Here is a 19,128-nt window from a genome sequence, read left to right on the forward strand (position 1 = left end):
AAGTTGGCAGAGAAATGTTATGGTATGCCACGAGTCGGTTTGCAGTTTCTCGCTTAACTTTCTACATTTTTCCGTCTTATTCTGTTTATTTCCGGGTGACTGATGGGTCCCTTTCCAAAACACGTCAAAAATTCGATCTTTACTATTAACTATTAATATAAATATTAACAATTATTAGGCCTAATTAATACCGCACAACAAAGCGCATGAATTCAATATAAAAATTATTTACAAAATTTGTCTCTCGACGATTTCACATGTTAGTGTATTTTCAAAATAGAAATATAATGTGTGGAAACCTTAAATCAGCGTTGCCAGGGTAAGGAAAAAAATCGTTCAACCCAAGAAAATTCAGGTCGAATTTTCGGTGAAAAGTGGTAAAAGAGAAATTTTACGAAAAATATTCAAATTGCATGGAAATTGTTACCATATTAGAATGGCATGTGCATTTTCCTATCTTTCGCATCGTAATTTATTCCCCCCCCCCCGAGAAGAATCGTGACGAATTGTGACGTTCAAAAAATTGTTAAAGTTACACATATTATATATGAAAATTAAATGTTTGACTTCCCTAATAATGTGGCGGGTGCAGAGAATGATAGAAGGACGTAAGGCAAAAAATTGATTTAACGTAATAGTTAAGATGAATTATTGTCAAAATATGCCGTTTTGGACTGTGTTTAAGTAGTGCTTAAGTAGTGTAGTGTTATGTATTTGCTTGTACGTGTGTAACGGCAAAAATATGTATGTGTGAGTGTGTGTGCCCGTATCTATAGGTTAGATTGCCTTTCTTATATGTAATTTTTCTTTGTATTTTTTATTTCTCTGTAATTTTTATATATTTTTTCTTTCTTTTTTTCAATATTTTAATTATTTCACATTCAATTTTTTTTGTAAACATGGTCAAGTGGAAGAAAAGGCTACACAGCCTTAACGTCGCCATGTAAAAGAAGACGAAATAAATAAATAAATAAATAAGAATCGTAATATAAGACATTTAAGTTAAAATTCTCTTCAGAGCAAACAATATTTTCACGGTAGCAAACTTTTAAAGTTGTTGTAATAATACAGTTAATATTAGCTGTTGTCATGAAAAGTAAAGTATTTTAATTTTTTTGCAAAATCTATAATTTATCAATAATTTTCATTATTGTTTCATTGTTTCGTCCATTCATTCACTCGATCCTAACATTTTCCTGAATTGCTGTTTCATTAATATAAAAAATAATTTTATGTTAGTAATTCATCTTTCTAACATTAAGGGAAAAAATAAATTTTAGACCTGAAAAACTGGAAATTGTTTTCCAAGATTCTGGCAACACTGCCTTTTATGATAGTGCCATCGGAAACCTGAGCTATGTTCGCGAGGTTTAAAACATGAATGGCGGAGTAAAGATAAATATTTCGACCTTTTTCTCATATTTGGCACTTTTCAATGCCCTCCGAAGCCAATTCTCCTGCCATGTTCGATCCACGGTAGAATCATATTCCACAAAATTTTTGTATCAGAATGTACATACTTTCGAATGGACGCGGAATGCGTGTAACAGGATCGAATTGATATCGGATTCGACAAGATTGAAATACGCTTGAGAGTAAGTTCTTTGCCAAATTCTGTTTCGGTTTTCTGGGAAGCAGTTCTCACAAATATTGTCATAATTGTTGCAGAATATTGACCTAATAATGGCATCATTGACTTCTGTTTGGATATGTGGCCGATCACCTATTTTATCTTCGTTGAAATCTATGTCTGTAAGTAGTGACTTTTACTCGATGAAATTTCTATCTGAAAAAGTTATCTATTTTACGTGCATTAAGATCTATATCTGGAAAATTATTATTATTATTATTTATTTGCAGTAGGGTTACATTTTAGCTTACAATTTACTTTTTATATTGATTCTATATTGTATATATTTTAACTATAATAACAGTTTTTTTGCTCTACATGAATTATGTACAGTTATGCTATTATAATTAATACAAAATTATATAATTGAAAAGCATAAGAATTGAAAGGAAATAAACAGTGTTGCAAATACGTTACGTGAAGGAGGCAGTGTGGCAGATGAGGCACGGTGTCAGTATTCATAGATTAATGTCCTAATCTGTCTTTTAAATTTGCCAAATTTCTCTTCTTTCTGCAATTTAAAGGCAGTTGGTTCCACGCTTCGTTTGCCAGAGATGACAGGGATTTTGATTCGTATCTTGCCTTGTTACACGTTGGTATTCGGATACTGTTTGTGTTATTGGATCGCAGATTGGGATAATGTATATTACTAGATATCATTACTTTGTCCTTTAATAAGTGGTGGTGCGTGTTAATTGCCTGGTGAATTTTTAGTAGAGATGCATGTTTTCGCCTGGATTCCAGCGTGGGTAGTTGCAGCTCTTGTCTGCTTGCACGTGAGGTCGTGTGCGCCGTATTTCTTATGCTACGAATGGCCCAATTTTGCATTTTCTCTAGTTTCGTGGTGTTATTTATTTTAATCCCATAAAGTACAGCGGAACAGTATTGAAGTAACGGCCTAATAAATGCTTTTGTATAATAGAACGCTAATTTGTGGGCAAGGTGTACATATTTGCACACAAATTGAAACTGCTTGATTCTAGGTGCTGCACGTGCACATATTTTTCTTACATGTTGTGAAAAGGATATACCGAGATATTTTAGAAACTTCACATGGTTTTATATTGGAATTTCCTATTTTAATGTTGTCAATCAGCGTATTGCTATTGTTTTCAATGGATAGTATTAATACTTGCGTCTTAGACTCGTTCACTTTCAACATGTTAGATTGATACCACTCAAGAACTTCGGGCATGTTTTTCTCAATATTTGCAATTACTTTTTTTCTAAATTGCTTCACGCGCAGTACAGTCATCTGCGTACAAATACAGGGTGATTATAAAGTCCCATGACATTTTTGGGAAATCTGCGACTAATAAAATAAATGGTACTACAGTACAGAAGAGACACCAAAACACAAAATTAACGCTTTTCCACATGACCTTCACAAAAGTAACACTTTTCCACATCTTTGATCTCTGTGAGGCTGCACATCAGGAACAGTTAATGGACAACATCCTTTTCAGCGACGAGGCTACATTCCACGTTTGTGGGCATGTGAACCGTCATAATTGTCAAATATGGGCCGCCCAATAATACCATCGAATGACAAAGGGGCACTCCGAAAGTGAATGTCTGGCTCGGCATGACCGAACAAAAAGTCTATGGGCCATTCATGTTTGTGGAACTAACAATCAATGGAGGCACTTACCTCGACATGTTACAACTGTTCCTAGAGCCGCAGTTGTTGGATGATGGTATCCTTGGTACAGTGGTCTTCCAACAAGACGGTGCACCGCCCCACTTCGCAGGTCATGTGGGAAGGTGTTACTTTTGTGGAAGTCATATAGAAAAGCGTTAATTTTGTGTTTTGGTGTCTCTTCTGTACTATAGTACCATTTATTTTGTTATTAGTAGCCGATTTCCCAAAAATGTCATGGGACTTTATAACCACCCTGTATTTTAAACAATTTTGGGCCTAGAATAGATTCCTGTGGTACATCGAGAGATACATTCAGACTGTTCGAAATCGAGGTGCCTACTTTTGTGTCGATACTCCTATTGCATAAATAACTTTCGATTCAGTTGCATGTAGCGGTAGAGAATTGAATTGCTGATATAATTTCTGTATTAATAAATTTGGTTGAACACTGTCGAATGCTTTACTGAGAAATAATGCCTATGTATTCCTTCCCTTTACCATTTAATATATGTCGCCAGTTATGTAATAATTCATGCACGAGTAATTCTGTCGAGCGATTTTTTCTAAAAGCGTACTACTGTCTGTCAGTGTGTGTTGTTCTAATTGTTGTCTATTATCTTTTCAAGAATCCGGCCAATCCTCTATTTTTACGTTCGTTGAAATCTCTATTTGGAAAACGTTACCAGTTTTTACGTGTATTGAGATCTCTATCTGAAAAAAAAGTCGCCAATCATCAATTTTACGTTCGTTAATATTTCTACACAAATAATATCGTAGGCAGGAGCTGTACTATCGTTGAATTTTCCATCCAGATAGTTACTATTTTATGTGCATTAATATCTCTCCAATTGACAAAAGTGGTCAATGGTGTTTTACGTTCGTTGGGCAAAAATAAGCAGCTACTTGAAAAATTTACGTAAAGTCAAAATTAAAACATTCTAATCGCTGCGACCTTGATTTGTAACCTTCCTGATGGTGTAGTGGTAACGTTGCCGCCTTGTAATCAGGCTGTCGATACCCGGTGGAGGCACATAGTGGTTCGGATCCCACTATAAACTGTAGGTCCAGTCCCAATTAGCCTGTATGTGCATAGAGGTGGACTTGAAACCAAGCACAAGTAACCTTGATTTCGAAGACTGATTCGTACCTGTATGAACAGATAGGAGATTCGTTTCTCTAACTCTCTCGTATGTGTTATGTGTATACTGCCGCGGCATAATATATTTTACTGTTGTGAAATCGTTAGGCCTTCCATGTAGTTATTGCTTCATTATATTTAAGTGGTCAGTCCTGTTCATAATGCATCTTGATTTCAAAACCAGCATATGGCTCACTGTAGTTCGAAATTTTCACATCAGGTTGTGCGGTAATCGGAAATAGTTTTAAGTAACGCTAATAGATGGCGCAGATATATACTTTCTTAATTTTTCTTGCCTCAGCATTACGAAAACTTACATTTAAGTAACATTTAACTCAATTTTGCAGTAAAAAAATCAAGTAGAGAATAAAAGCATACATTTTCTACAACTAGCAGTTGTGTAACTGATACTTTTCCAGACATTGACAAACCCACAGTCAAAAGAAAATGATAACTTTATTAGATCTTCTGTTCGTGAACATTCTAAAAGACTTCATTATCAGTTTAGCCGAGTTTGGACTCCAATTAAAAATCAACCAGTAGACATAAATGAAAACGAGTAACATCAAAATTTAGATTATTCAATTCTGCGTTAATCTATGGTAACCACATTTTTTCTAGTATGCCTTATATTTCTTATCGGCGTGTGAACAAGAAAAGTGGCGTTTCTTTTTTGTTTTGAGAACGATCGCTCTCTTTAAAATTCTATAAATAAACAACGAATGGTCCGATCGTGACGAAATTTTGGAACGGCGCAGGCAGAAAGGTTTTGAACACAACTTTTAATTTCCAGGTTTTTAAAATTTGTGAAAAAACCGTTCTTATCAATTTTGCGAGACAACTGTTTCTTAGTATTGGGTAGTCCTACAAATTCAATATTGGGCTTGTTTTGAAGCTCTTTGCATCTGTTTTTGAAATCCATTATCGTTGTCAATTCACACAGCGAAATCGATTTTATACACACTTTTATATTTTATGTACGTGGAACATGGCAAAACCGAACACAGTGATGTCCGCTGAACCGTGTAAATTTAGGGCTGTCACTGCAAGTCAGTGCGTTAGCCATTGGTTTTTGACCCCAAGAAAAACAATTATGTAAGTCCAATGATAATATATTGAGGTTTTAGCCTCATTATTTTTTTTTTTTTTTTGCGAACTTTCCAGTCAAGAGAATCATTTATACCCTAATTTTTCCTGGGAATATTGTATTGCAAATAGTTCTATTAACATTTACCAATGTGAAATTATCTTGCTTCGTCGAGACGTTTTCAGCTGTACATGTATCAGATTTCATTCTCTTTGTTTCTTCATTATTCATACAACGTTTGTTAACGACAACTAGTTCTGTAGTTCTGTAAGAAGTTTTTCCGTTTCGTGAGTAACAGTTGTATCGTTTGCTAAATAATATATTTTATAAATTGTTTACGTCCTTCTCTCTGCATATTTCGAGTTATCTAAAAACAATGTACTAACAAAAGTTAGGTTTCTTTTTGTTAAATAGGTTTTTACATTACGCTAATTTATTGATAATACTTCCTGAATTTTGAAAAGAAAAATACAATTTACATTCGCTCCCCCTTTCGACTTCACTAATGAAAATTAATATTTTGTTTATCCAACTATTCAATGTTCATATCTCATGCTAGCAGGCAAAATTATTGGCGAACAAAATTCAAAATGTTCCCCGTCATGGCGGAACCTGTTTCAGACAGCACTGACAAAGGTTTTCGTACTTGATGTTTCTTAACAAAATAAAAATTGAACGTAAGAATGGATTTATCGAAAAGTAACAACGTGACTTCCGCTTTTTAGACTAATGTTGAAAAATACGTAACAACAACCATATTAGGGTAAGAGTTAGTAATTTTATATTCCAATAGTATCGTCTACAACAATGAAATCAGTATAAAATAATAAACATCTTCATGAATATTCATTATATTATTATTTAATTAAATTTCTTTTCTCTCGATGCAATGGCAGATGTAGAATATGAACAAAAATTAACACTCCCTGCAGAGACGCTAATCTTGACCATCGAAGCTAGATGCTTTTCAAGGTTTGGAGACGTTAGTTGGTACTAACCCCTCACCCGGAGGGCCCCCTCAACAAGGAAGAAAATTTTGATAAATAAACAGGATTGGTAAAGGTCCAGAAATTTTAAATAAATGCAATTCCGGTCCAGGGGAGAAAATCAGCAAGCGTAAATGGGTTCTGGACCGTAAAGAACCTTCTTATCTGTAAAGTATTTCAATTCGGTCCAGGAACCTTTTTTTCCCGGGTGAATCTAAGTACGGTCCAGGAAACTTTTTTTCGGTTGAATTTTAATTCGGTCCAGGAACCTTTTTTTTTTTTCGGATCAATTTAAATACCGTCCAGGTCCAGGAACCTTTTCTCAATGCAACAATACGCAAATTGGACCGAATTTTAATCGTGCACGAAAAAAGATTCCGGTCCTGCAATGGAAACCAATAAACCCATTAGAATTTATGGGTTGATGGACCTTTAACAACGCTGTAGATAAATGTTATCTTAGCTCAAATGTGCTTTCTTCTTCGAGAATATTTAGGTGTAATTCAAAATATGACAACTCAGAAAATATTCCCGCCCTCTCTAATTTTTTTCTTGTGCCGTCATTAAAGGAAAGCATTAAAGTTGTAGAGCTTTCAGAAGTAAGAGGCCACAAGCGACACAGTGATTTGGAAACGAAACTACAAAACTAAATGCAACCTTTCGCACCTAAATGACACGACAAACTGCACGCATCGCTCGGGAGAATGCATGGATTGATGCATTAAAGTGTGTTTTGTAGCTTCTTCAAAGAATCAAATTAACATTTGATGCATTTGGATGCATTTTTGTATGCCGTGAAAGGAACACCAAAGTGCATCATTTGATTCAAGTGAGGATTCCTTTCAGTCGAGATGCACTTCAATGCATCAGTTGCTGCGTTTTGATGCACCAGAATGCATCTTTTTTGATGATGCAGGAAGGTTTATCAAGGAACATGAACTGATGCTTTGAAGCGCATCTCGACTGAAAGGAATCCTCACTTGAATCAAATGATGCACTTTGGTGTTCCTTTCACGGCATACAAAAATGCATCCAAATGCATCAAATGTTAATTTGATTCTTTGAAGAAGCTACAAAACACACTTTAATGCATCAATCCATGCATTCTGGTGCATTAATCGATATGATGCATTTAGTTTTCTGTGTGTATGGACTGGAGAGATTTGCATTTGCAATTACTTTACGTCGCTTTTCTTCTTATTTTGACTATTTTGGCGATGAGGATGAGTGATGATTAGACGAAATTGATGAAGGCACACTCGCAGAAGAACACCCATTCCTAGGCAGGGATTCGAACCCAGGGAACTTTGGTGACGAGCTCGCAAGTCAGCAACGGAGCTGGTCCGTGTCGCATATAGCATGTAATCTATCCCTTGTCACTCCCTTATATTGGAGTTCTGTCCGATAATTCTGAGACTTCAAATAAACGAATTAATTTTAGCTCGAGAGATGGCGATACATTTCTACTGCTAATTCTATTGGCAAATGAGAGCTATGCTGTGGTGCTGTCTTGAAATCCTTATTTCCGAATAGAGCAAATATCTCGAAATGCTTGTACCCTGGTAAAATTTGCTATATTTTTTGTTCTTTTATGTCTAACGTACATTAGTCTTCATCTTAGCAAGGGAGAAATATATATCTTTTTAATGTTAATGATTAGTTTTTCGTTATAATATATCAGAAAATAATTATACCGTTTCATCTTCTTTCTTGGATTGTTTAACATTTGGAAATGTCAAATTGCGTATGCAAAGGCTTAGTGAACGTCATTTTTCCTTTTCACTTTCACAATATTTATTATATATAAGAAATTTGAAATATTCATTTACTGTCTGACCATCAGAAAAATATGTAAGATCAATAATCAAATTGTCGTCGTCGCCTTGTAATCAAGAGGTCCCGTGTTCGATACCCGGTGGAGGCACATAGTGGTTCGGATCCCCCTTTAAACTGTAGGCCCAGTCCCGATTAGCCTTTCTGTGCATAAAGTGGACTTAAAACACCAAATCAATGAATCGATGGATCAATCAATAACACTGGGGAACAGTGAAATTGCGGCACAGTGTTTGAGAGTTAATTTAGGGCGATTTCATGCTGCTGAATAATGATATAATAATATATTTCCTGAATTGGCTCTAATTTATGAAATAAATGCAACTAAACCAAAATGGCGGAAACATAAGACATGCATATAAATGAACTTCCAACAACAATTTAATATTTCTTTTTGTGATTACAATTATTATTATAACAATAAATTTATATAGGCCTATAATCATAATAATTAAGAAAATATGTACACAATGAAGTAACAAACTATGTGAAATGTTTTCTATACGATTTCCTGCTGTATTGCTTTTTAGGACAATCCCTCTGTAAGCTCCAACAGTAGTCGGCCATCACGTGGCGATCCCACCGTCCCTGGTACCTTTCTTCCATTATCCTTATATCCTGATGGAGCCTTTCTCCCCGTTCTTCACTAAAATCACCAACGTTCTCAGGGAATCTGTCAATGTGGCTATGTAGAAAATGTATCTTTACACTCATATTAGCTCCCAATTTCTCAAAATTTTTCAACATATTTCCAACTATATCGGGGTACTTTTCTGCTCTGTGATTCCCCAAAAAGTTTTTGACGACGGACACAAAGCTCAGTCAGGCCTCAGATTCGATGTAAGATATGTAAGTTATAAAATTGGCATAATTTATGAGTGTACGAATTTGTGGTGGTCCGTCAAAGATTCCTGCCTTCAATTTTTCAATACTTAGTCCTGGAAAAGTGTGGCATATATATTTGAAACAATCACCGCTTGTATCTAAGGCCTTGACAAACTGTTTTATCAACCCAAGTTTAATATGCAGTAGCGGAAGGATGATTTTGTCCCTATCTATCAGCGGTTTATGAATGATATTAGCTTTTCCCACTAATATTTTCCCTTGGGGGCCAAACTTTTATCGTCCAATGCTTTTCTCTAGCACGACTATCCCACAAACATAGGAAACAGGGATACTTTGTGTACCCACTTTGCTGTCCTAGTAAAAAAATCACCATCTTCAAATCCACACACACGAGCCACTTATGTTCAGCATATTCAATTTTTTTCTGAAACCATTTTTATGTTTTGGTATTCTTCCTTAAGGTTTGTTGAGTGTCCGATATATTGCCTAGCAATGCTTCATAAGTTGCCTAGCAACAATTTACAAATAAATAAATAAGTTTATTATGGGAATTTCAGCCCATTATCAAATTTTGATATTACCGAGAAAAGCGTAGAGTAATTTTACCTCCTATATTTTCCATGGTGTGTTTTTATTATAACTGGAGTCAATTCAACTGAACCAATCATACAATTGGCAATCACAGCTGTTTTGTGTGCTGAAACTGTTATTAAACTTTATGCCGCAAAATAAAATCTTTTTTTTGTTCCCCAGTGTAATCAATTGCGGTCGACATGCAATACAGGGTGTCTCAAAAGTAATAGCGCAAACTGACACTGGTGAAAGTACACGATAATAGAAGCAAAAAAGTCTCAGTAAACATGTCCGCAAAGGAGCCGTTTTCGAGATAATCGCGAATGTGTGGTTACAAGCCGCCACTGACTTCATTGTTTGTAAACGTCGTCCTAGTTGGTAAAATGCTAATAATACAGTAAGAAAAGTTACTCCCACAGTACGATTAGACTGTGTACTGATTGAATCCATCCTGTTTCATTACAACGCCATCTCTCGGAAATGTTCTGTTTTGTAAACAAAGAGTAAACCTCGAAACGCGCAAGGAGTAAAGCACTCGGTGTTTACAAAATGCAATCAGTGACGGCTTCTAACCACACATTCTCACACATTATTAGCATTTTACCAACTAGGACGACGTTTACAAACAATGAAATCAGTGGCGGCTTGTAATCACATATTCGCGATTATCTCGAAAACGGCTCGTTTGCGGACTAATGTTTACTGAGACTTTTTGGCTTCTATTATCGTGTACTTTCACCTGTGTCAGTTTGCGCTATTATTTTTGAGACACCCTGTATACGGATATAAAATATGTTTCATCTTATTTAGTGTCTCTTTTCTACCCCTTTTTAATAATCACTAAAATGAAGATGAATGATGATTATATGATCCTGATGAAGGGACACAGAAAATAACACTCATGACCAAGCTAGGTCCCCAACCTGAAAAATACTGAAATTTATCTTTACTCCTCACAGAAAACAGAAGCAAACAAAATACGTTTCGTTTGTAAAAAAAATCCCACGTGAATTGGCAAGATTTATTCTCAATCACTCATTCATTCATTGCCCATAGAAACGATAAAAAATAGTTTATAAGGGCAATACCATTGTGACTGGTGTGACATTCACACAAATTTGCATTCATTCCTTAATTATTTCCTTAGCATCCTCAAATATGTAACTCTATCAATTCATGTCATTTCATTTTCCTTTCAGGTAGTTAATTATTGAATATTTCTCCCCATCTCAATTCTGAGCTACAGAAAATAAATTTTTTGTACTTGTGACACTTCTGAGACATGGCTTTAGGACGTTTCTCAGTCTTTCAGAAAACTCTGTGAAATACATTGGTTTACTGAGACAATATTATTTTATTTTCACAAAGCGAGCTTTACTCGACATTTTGATGCTTTTAGTTTAAAAAAATATTACTACATACTTTCTTTATAAACATTCTTTTCCTGTGACGAGTGTGACACCATGCACATTATTTAATTTGTAGGATGATGAAACAATGCAAAAAGTATGAAAATTATCATAAATAAATTCTTCAAACTAAGGCTTGTTTCAGAAATGAAGTAGGATGCTTCAGAGCTTAAGATATAGAAACACTGAATGAGACAATTAGAACGAAATTAGAATTATTTTAGTTTTATGGTATAATACTGTATCATAATGAAACTAAATTAAGTGAAAACACCACACACATAATCCAATTTCTGCTATAAAAAGTAATAGGTTTGAAACAATGTTATTTAAAAGTCATTAAACTAATGTTTGTATTTCCAAATTCTGCATAGTTTTCCCTCTAATTTCATACATGATACTTTGAATAAGAATATAAATTAACCTTGTTTTTCCACTCTCATATGGAATGGCTGGTAACATGTATAAACCAATAAGAGATGTGGTTTGCCTCATTCATTTCTGCCTATTAAAATTTGGACTGGTTGTTTTTATGGAATCGTCGAGTTAACATGTTCGTGTCGTTAGAGTATTCTCTCCCTCTTCCCCCTTGCTCTCTTTCTATTCATATATTTCTCTCTTACGTTCTTACTATCTTTCTTTCTCACTCTTTATTTGTTTCTTTCTCCATCTCTTCTATTTCTTTCTTTTATTCTTACTTATCCTGTCTCTTTCTTTCTTTGTTTTCCCTTTCTTTCTTCATCTCTATGTTTCTTTCTTCTGTTTCCATGTTTCTTATGCTGCTTTCCTCTTTCACCTTCTCTCTTTTTTCTTCTCCAATTCCTCTCTTTTACCCGGTTTCTTTCTTCTTCTGTTTTTTCTGCCTTCTCCGGTTTCTTTCTCACCTCTCTTTCTTTTCCCCTTGTTCCTCCTTTACACTCAGTTTTTATCTTTCTTCTGTTTTCATATTTCCCCCTTTCCTGTTTTTACTTCCGTCTTCTGCTTTCTTTCTTCTATTTTTCTGTTGTTTCTTTACACAGCTTTTTCTCTCTATTTCTGCCTCATTCTCTAAGTGATCCTGGAAAGTCCTCATGCAGCTCATTTTGATACACAGGAGGATGAACCGTTTCAGAATCTTACCTTCCTACGAATTCAATTTGTGACGTCACAATTTATCCACCGTAGAGGTTCATAAAATTATGTAGTGGTTTCAGTCAAGGCTAGTTGTGTTTCAACTGGGGTCTATATAACAAAACTTATATATGTGTTTGTTTGTTCAGTTGGTGTTTTAAGTCAACTTTATGCACAGTAAGGCTAATCGGGACTGGACCTACAGTTTAAAGTGGGATCCGAGCCACTATGTGCCTCCACCGGGTATCGAAGACGTGTATGTGTGTGTGTTTGTTCGTTACGGCATAACTCTCGAACGCCTGGAGCAATTTCAACCAAACTTGGTACACATATCACTTACAATCTGGAAAGAAATACTGTGGGGGTAAGACACCCCTAGGGGGGGGGGAAGGGGGTGACATGTAAAAATAATCGAAAACGACCGATCTGAGTGTGGAATCCATAGCTTTCGGGGTCGCTAAGGTGAATAGTGACACTCCCAATGCCGTTCAATTGATTTATTCTTGCTCCTGGAGATGCAACTAACAATGTTGTTTACAATCAAGTTTTGAGTTAAATTAATATTATATTGAATTTATAAAAGATTTTACTTTATCATTTGTATACTGTACTTATACTTTTAAATACCTGTAAATAAAATTAGTTACATTTTACACTATAGTTAGAATTCATTATTTTCCTGTCTAATAGAAGATTGGGATATTTAAATATCCGGCCAACGCCGGGCGATCAGCTAATATATATAAAAGCTGTCCAAATGATAGTAACTATTAATTACTACTCTTAGAAAACTTGATTTCCTAGATGGCTCTAGCTACAAACTACTGAAACATATGACACGTTAAAACATAAAACGGCATAGTATGCAGAAATTTGCATTAAATTTGAATCACAATCTAGAAAGGATTAAGTTTTTCTCTCCTATCAAACTCAGTTGAATGATATTACCTAAAGACGGACGAGGGCACCAAGACTTTCGGATAGAATGGATTGAATTGATTCTTTTAAAGAATTCATATGTGGTAGTGGCAATTGTAAAAGCATCGTGTAATAGATTCAGAATCGAAAACGCTGGATAAATTTGTGAAATTATTGACCGCGATATCTGAATAAGGCACCAAGAAGGGAGGAATTAACTAAGTCAGCAGCAATTATAATGGAAGTGGAGAGGAAGAGGATTAGAGATTTTAAAACGAAATTAAAACAAGCAATGGAGCTATGGATTGCTAAATAAAATCGCAAGTACACGGATGAGATACATAGACCTTGAAGTCGAAGGTTGGAATCTTCTAGGGCTTCTCTATGAAGACGAACGTTCCAAACTAGATGGTCGATAACAAGGAATAGTCTTTTTTCAAAGCAATTTCAGACATTCTACTAAAATTGGTAGCAAATCTTATTTTCCATATCCTACACGTAACATTGTGTGGTCTACATTTGTAAACAGTACACTTCTACAAAATAATTCTCCGAAAGAAGAATTAGTGGATTGGAATTGGTTAAAAAAAATGGTTCAATGTAATCAATATTATCTAGGAAGAAAGACAGAACATGTAATGACATAAAGATATAATGGTTTACTCTAAGTAAGGAGGAAATAAAATAATGGGTGCTTATAATGTCTTTCAGTGTACATTAATATTGCCCCTTTCTTAATTTTGAGGTCTTAGATAGGGGGCTAGTTCCCCATATATATTGAAGGGTGCAAAATGGCCTAATGTGCCGATGCACCCAAAAAATTTTAATTCAATCTTGGTCCACTAGTCCCTTAGCCATTACCGAATTTCCTATCGTGGAAACCTTCTATTTCGTCCATACACAGCTAAGTAAGGAAAAAAAACTTTGAGAAATTACTTGATCTTGGTGCGATGGAAATAGCCAAAGGTGTATAGGAAAGTAAACAAAATCGTTTAAATTCCAGCTTCGGGAAGTGTGTAGCACTTTTGGACACGTTGTAACAACTTGGTTCTTGCCTTGATTACGAGGCTGAAGTGTTAACCACTACGCTATCGGGGTAAGCTCAGGCCCGTTAGCCAAAATTTTATTTCCGGGGGAGGCTCATCCCTTATCAGCCGTGTGTGTGTGTATGGGGGGTGGGTGTAGAAGCCGTGAAGACGAATTTCTCAGTGTATTACAACTTATTATACGAGATGTTGAATCATGCTAAGGGTTAATTACCACAATACACTATTTAGAGTTGTAGGATTTCGGAGGCCTGGCTACGTGCGTGGTAAATGGTGTTGGGCGTCCAGACGATATATCGCGATATTGAAAAAATATCGTCCAGGCGATATCAACCAGACTATATATCGTCACGATATTTGGTGATATATATCATGGAGATGATGTATCGCCGATATCACGATACGGAAAAAACACCATATCGTATCGTCTGTGACGATATATCGCAATATCAAATTTCCGATATCGTCCATCCCTACTGGGAAAGCCCTAACTATTATATTATATATCTACAAATAGGCTTTTCTTGTTAGCCGCTAAACTGTCGGGGAAATTCCTATCAAGGCATTTGAACTTAAATAGTGAAACATGTCTAATATCACAGTCGCACCAAGCTTTTTTATTTACATTGTCTATTGTTTTTAATATTACTATAAATAATAAAAGGCGTTTTAGTGTTATTATATTATGCATACAGTATTGACGCATTTTGAAGTTATCATATTGCCGACCGCATTGGTCGATTAACGCGCTAAGAAACCAAAGGTCCAAGATTCGAGTCGTGGGTAAGGAAGTATCATTGCGTTTGTACCGTCATACACTCCAATAGTTCATCCTCATCGCAGCGATTTACCTGTGAGGTAGTGAAGCGAAGTAATGTTTTCTTTCTAATATCCCCCCTCCACATCTAATACTACATTGAATTAGCTATCAGATTAATAACAAGTGTCTGCTTTCATTACGCGATGTGGACCTTACCGTGCATTAATGGAAAAATTCTATTCAACTTTAGGTACTGTTATATATGAGCATCTCTGAGAGAGCGGTGAATCCAGGAAAGCGCAGGTTGAGTGTACGACTCTTTGTCTCGCCCCAGAACGTTCTAGCTTCCAGTCTTCTCGTGTGTTCTGGCATTTATGTACATAGGAGGCGCCAGGATGTGGAATCTTGGGGGGCGCTACGGAGCTTACTGCCATTTTTGTATTTATTTGACCGCATACGGAATGACAGCTTTTATTGTTGTTATTATTATTATTAGGCCTTCCCGATGGCGTAGTGGTAACGTCGTCGCCTTGCAATCAAGGGGATACCCGGTGGAGGCACAAGTGGTTCGGATCCCACTTTAAGCTGTAAGTCCGGTCCCGATTAGCCTCCCTGTGCACAAAGTGTACTTGAAACTAAATTCAATAACAATAAGAGTCAATTCAATTCATTATTATTATTATTGTATGCAGCAAGGTTGCACTTGCATTATTGATATTACATTTTTTATAACTGTACGGAGCTGCACTTTGTACCACTATGCTGCAAAGAGTCGAAGTAAAAAAATAATACATAAAGTAAAGAAAGAATATATATTACAGTATCCTAATTATAATGGCTTTGTGATTTTCGTTCTTTGATTTCTCTTATCACAATACTGTGTTTGTATGCTAAATTAACACTTAAAAATGCCTTCAATAACGCCCAACTACACCCAATGTTGCCCGTGCATATAAACATGCTTAAATAATATTACTATCGATAATCCATTATTATAAGCAGTAATTAGTGCTTTGATTTCATACAACAAATATTCAACCCGCCCGCAAGATGGCTCTGATTATCTTGTCTTACATAATTGATAAATTGTAGCTGCATACTCATGAAAGAGTTTTGACACTGCTTTGATATTTACAAGAATACTAATATTACAAAAACGCGGAAATTTTATGGATTGTTTTAAAGCTGAAGTAAAGTAGTTGCATAATCCAATACAATACAATTAAATGCCGAATCGAAATACTAGATATATATTCATGCACTGGCTAGCACTGGTTTAGCGCAATTATTTCAGCAATGAGTTTCCATTAATAGAGGACCGATAAATTCAGAATGTATCTACGTTCACAAATAATGCTGTGACGATTTTTGACGCATTCCGCAGAACTGTGGCCATAAATATGTAAAACTACAATAACAATTGGTTAATTGTTGATTAACAATCATCTTGATTGTTACTCACTGCTTTGCTCAATTGTTAACACGATTGTTGAGCTACAGTACTATTTTACGAGCTTTTCTTCCGATACATTTTGAGGGAAAGGTGTTGATAGATAACCGATTGTTGGCCGTAAATATCAATCAAGTGTTTGCAACAATGAACAGTATTTCATCGTTAATCTAGCTTCAGTGTTCGCAGAGAAAACTAATAGACCAACAATGATCCAAAAGCACGACGGCCTCTGACACCAACAACACCGTGTTAGTTTAAAACCAATTAACAATACTGCATTTTAATAGATTTATTGTTAGCAACAATAGTCCAGAAGGTTGGTGGCAAATATTGGCAAAGCTTGTAAGTTCTACAATGGCTAGATTGTAGGTTTAGCTCCTTGCAACAATTGGCTATATTTCATTATTGTGTGTTATTTCCAAGAACTATTATCCAAAATCATGAAGGTCAACAATGAAGATACTTCCGAAGACAAGGATTCAAGTTAAGTTTTATTCGCAACAATTAAAAATATTGCACACTTTTTTCTTAGAGCTGGCAGGTATATTGTTGTCAACAACTGGAGAATGACAATATGCTTGGTGATTTTTTTCTCGGATCTCTAGGTATCTTTAAAGGTTCTTTTAGCTTGAGATCGGTCTTCGCCTGTTCGTGAGATGGGCGGCCGGCATAACTCACGCCGGCTTCGGCCTTTGGACAAAGGTACAGCCGGACTATCATTTGGCACTAGCGGAAGATGAACCGAGAGGTGGGGAAGATAGCATTGGATACGATCATACGATATTATTAATTCGTTTCAAGCTGTCGAGCGCTTAGAGTATTGTTGGCAACAATGTAGTCTATTAGCTCGCATAGTAAACAGACCCGGAAAGAATTGTTACTTGTTGGAAACTAAATTTCATTGGCTGTAACGTCTTTTTTGTAGAACTTCAGAGGTCTTGCTATTGTTGAACGACCTTATCGTCAATTGAACATTAAGATTGATTCATTTGCTATATTTTACTTCGCTTTTTATGCAACTTTTGGCAAATTTTCGAAGATGGTGATGACATGTGAAATTGATGAATTGACACTCATGCCCAGCCGGGATTCGTACCCGGGACCCCTGGCATCGTAGCGCGATTTGCTAACCATTCCGCCACGGGAGCCGGCTCTTGCTATTGTTAAACGACCTTCTGGTCCATTGGGAACAATATAGTCTCTTTATGAAAACTAAGAGATAGAGACAATAATGCAATATTATTAATTGTTGAATAATAATTTCGGCTGTCCTGGTGTGTTTCGTATTGTTGGAGAATTTTTTGGACCATTGTTGGCAACAGTAATGTCTGTCTGGGAGTACTGAGGGCCAGAAAGAATCATGCGATATGATTGTTGGCAGTCTCAACTGTCGTAGTGTATTTTGTGGTACTTTAGAGATCTTGGCATTGTTGGTGGTGAAACGCTTAGACCATTGTTGATTGATTTGCTGTATTTTATTTAGCTTTTGTGCCACTTTTGGGTAATTGCAAAGATGGGGATGAGTGATGATATGAAATTGATGAATGGACACTCACGAACATCCATGCCCAGGCCGGGATTCGAACCCCTGACGCCGTAGCACGATGTGCTAACCGCTCCGCAAGGGGGCGGCTTAGACCATTGTTGTCAGCAATACCTGGTAAGCACTGAAATACGACATGGATCGTGCAATATTGATAATTGTGGCAAATACATGATGATCGACCAAAGGCGCCACTGATGACGGTAACAGCCTTTACCTGAACAGGGTAAATGAGGTAAAAACTACTTACCACGTCCGTAGGTCCTCCTGTTTCCCACTTCCTAATGTTACCCCACCATAGCAGATCGGGTTTAGCAAAGGGTTCCTCCCCGTAGCATTTTGTCTGGTCATTAAACAGTGCACCGAGATGTCCTTTTGCGTCGTCAGTGTCGGCAATGTCGTCCATCAGACGAGATGGAAACACTGCTGTCTTCAGCTCGTCGACGAATATGTAGCAGGTACTTTACTGACAGTATCCACAAGCACACACATATCCCTTCGGTTCACTTTTCTTCCTTGGGGGGGCTAAAAAATCACTGGCACTTTGGGCGACACATTGCGGATATCGTGGTCGTCGGATGAACCGATGGTCAAACTTGCTCCATCTTTGGCACCGGCGGTTTTTTTTCAAGAGGGAGGGGGGTGAAACACTTCCAGTACAGTCGGACACCAACTAGCGCGGATGAGAGACGTTTTGCGTAGCGCGTGTTTTTTGTGTATGCGTACGTATTCACCTGTTTTGCGCCTCTTGCTACGGATGGGATCTGCTAGTTCTTGCCACTTCCGTCAGAGTGCGCGCGGGTAGGATGGTGACGGGCATCTTCTTCTTGGCTGGTGCCCCGGGCCATCCGTGGACCATAGAGAGTTGGCGTGAGGTCTTCACGGGAGGAAGGACTCGGCTTTAGGAAGCTCTTTGAGACGGCCGGCGAAAGACGTGCGCGCTGCACGGGGAACGGCAATGACGATCAGATGGCTAGAGCCGTCATTGATCTGTTATGTAATCAAAAGGTCCCGGGTTCGATTCCTGCCAACTTCCCTGGCGGAGAGGTCATCCTAGCACGCTACGACGCCAGGGGTCCTGAGTTCGAATCCCAGTCTGGGCATTCCCTTCATCATATCATCATACATTATCATCGTCGCGATTAGGCAAAAGT

General features: G+C 36.8%; 1 protein-coding gene across 1 annotated transcript in view; it reads right to left on the reverse strand.

Annotated features, from left to right (window-relative positions):
- The window catches only part of LOC146004641 (uncharacterized), a 77,992-nt gene extending 59,298 nt beyond the window's left edge, over nt 1–18,694 (reverse strand). The window contains exon 1 of the mRNA XM_083143543.1: nt 18,225–18,694. Coding sequence (XP_082999669.1) covers nt 18,225–18,380 — 156 coding nt within the window. The 5' untranslated portion in view covers nt 18,381–18,694. The remainder of the gene's footprint in view (nt 1–18,224) is intronic.
- Between the last annotated feature and the right edge of the window lie 434 nt (nt 18,695–19,128).

The sequence above is a fragment of the Lepisma saccharinum genome, chromosome 22 (genome assembly GCF_977018435.1).
Source record: "Lepisma saccharinum chromosome 22, izLepSacc3.1, whole genome shotgun sequence".
Lineage (NCBI taxonomy): Eukaryota > Metazoa > Arthropoda > Insecta > Zygentoma > Lepismatidae > Lepisma > Lepisma saccharinum.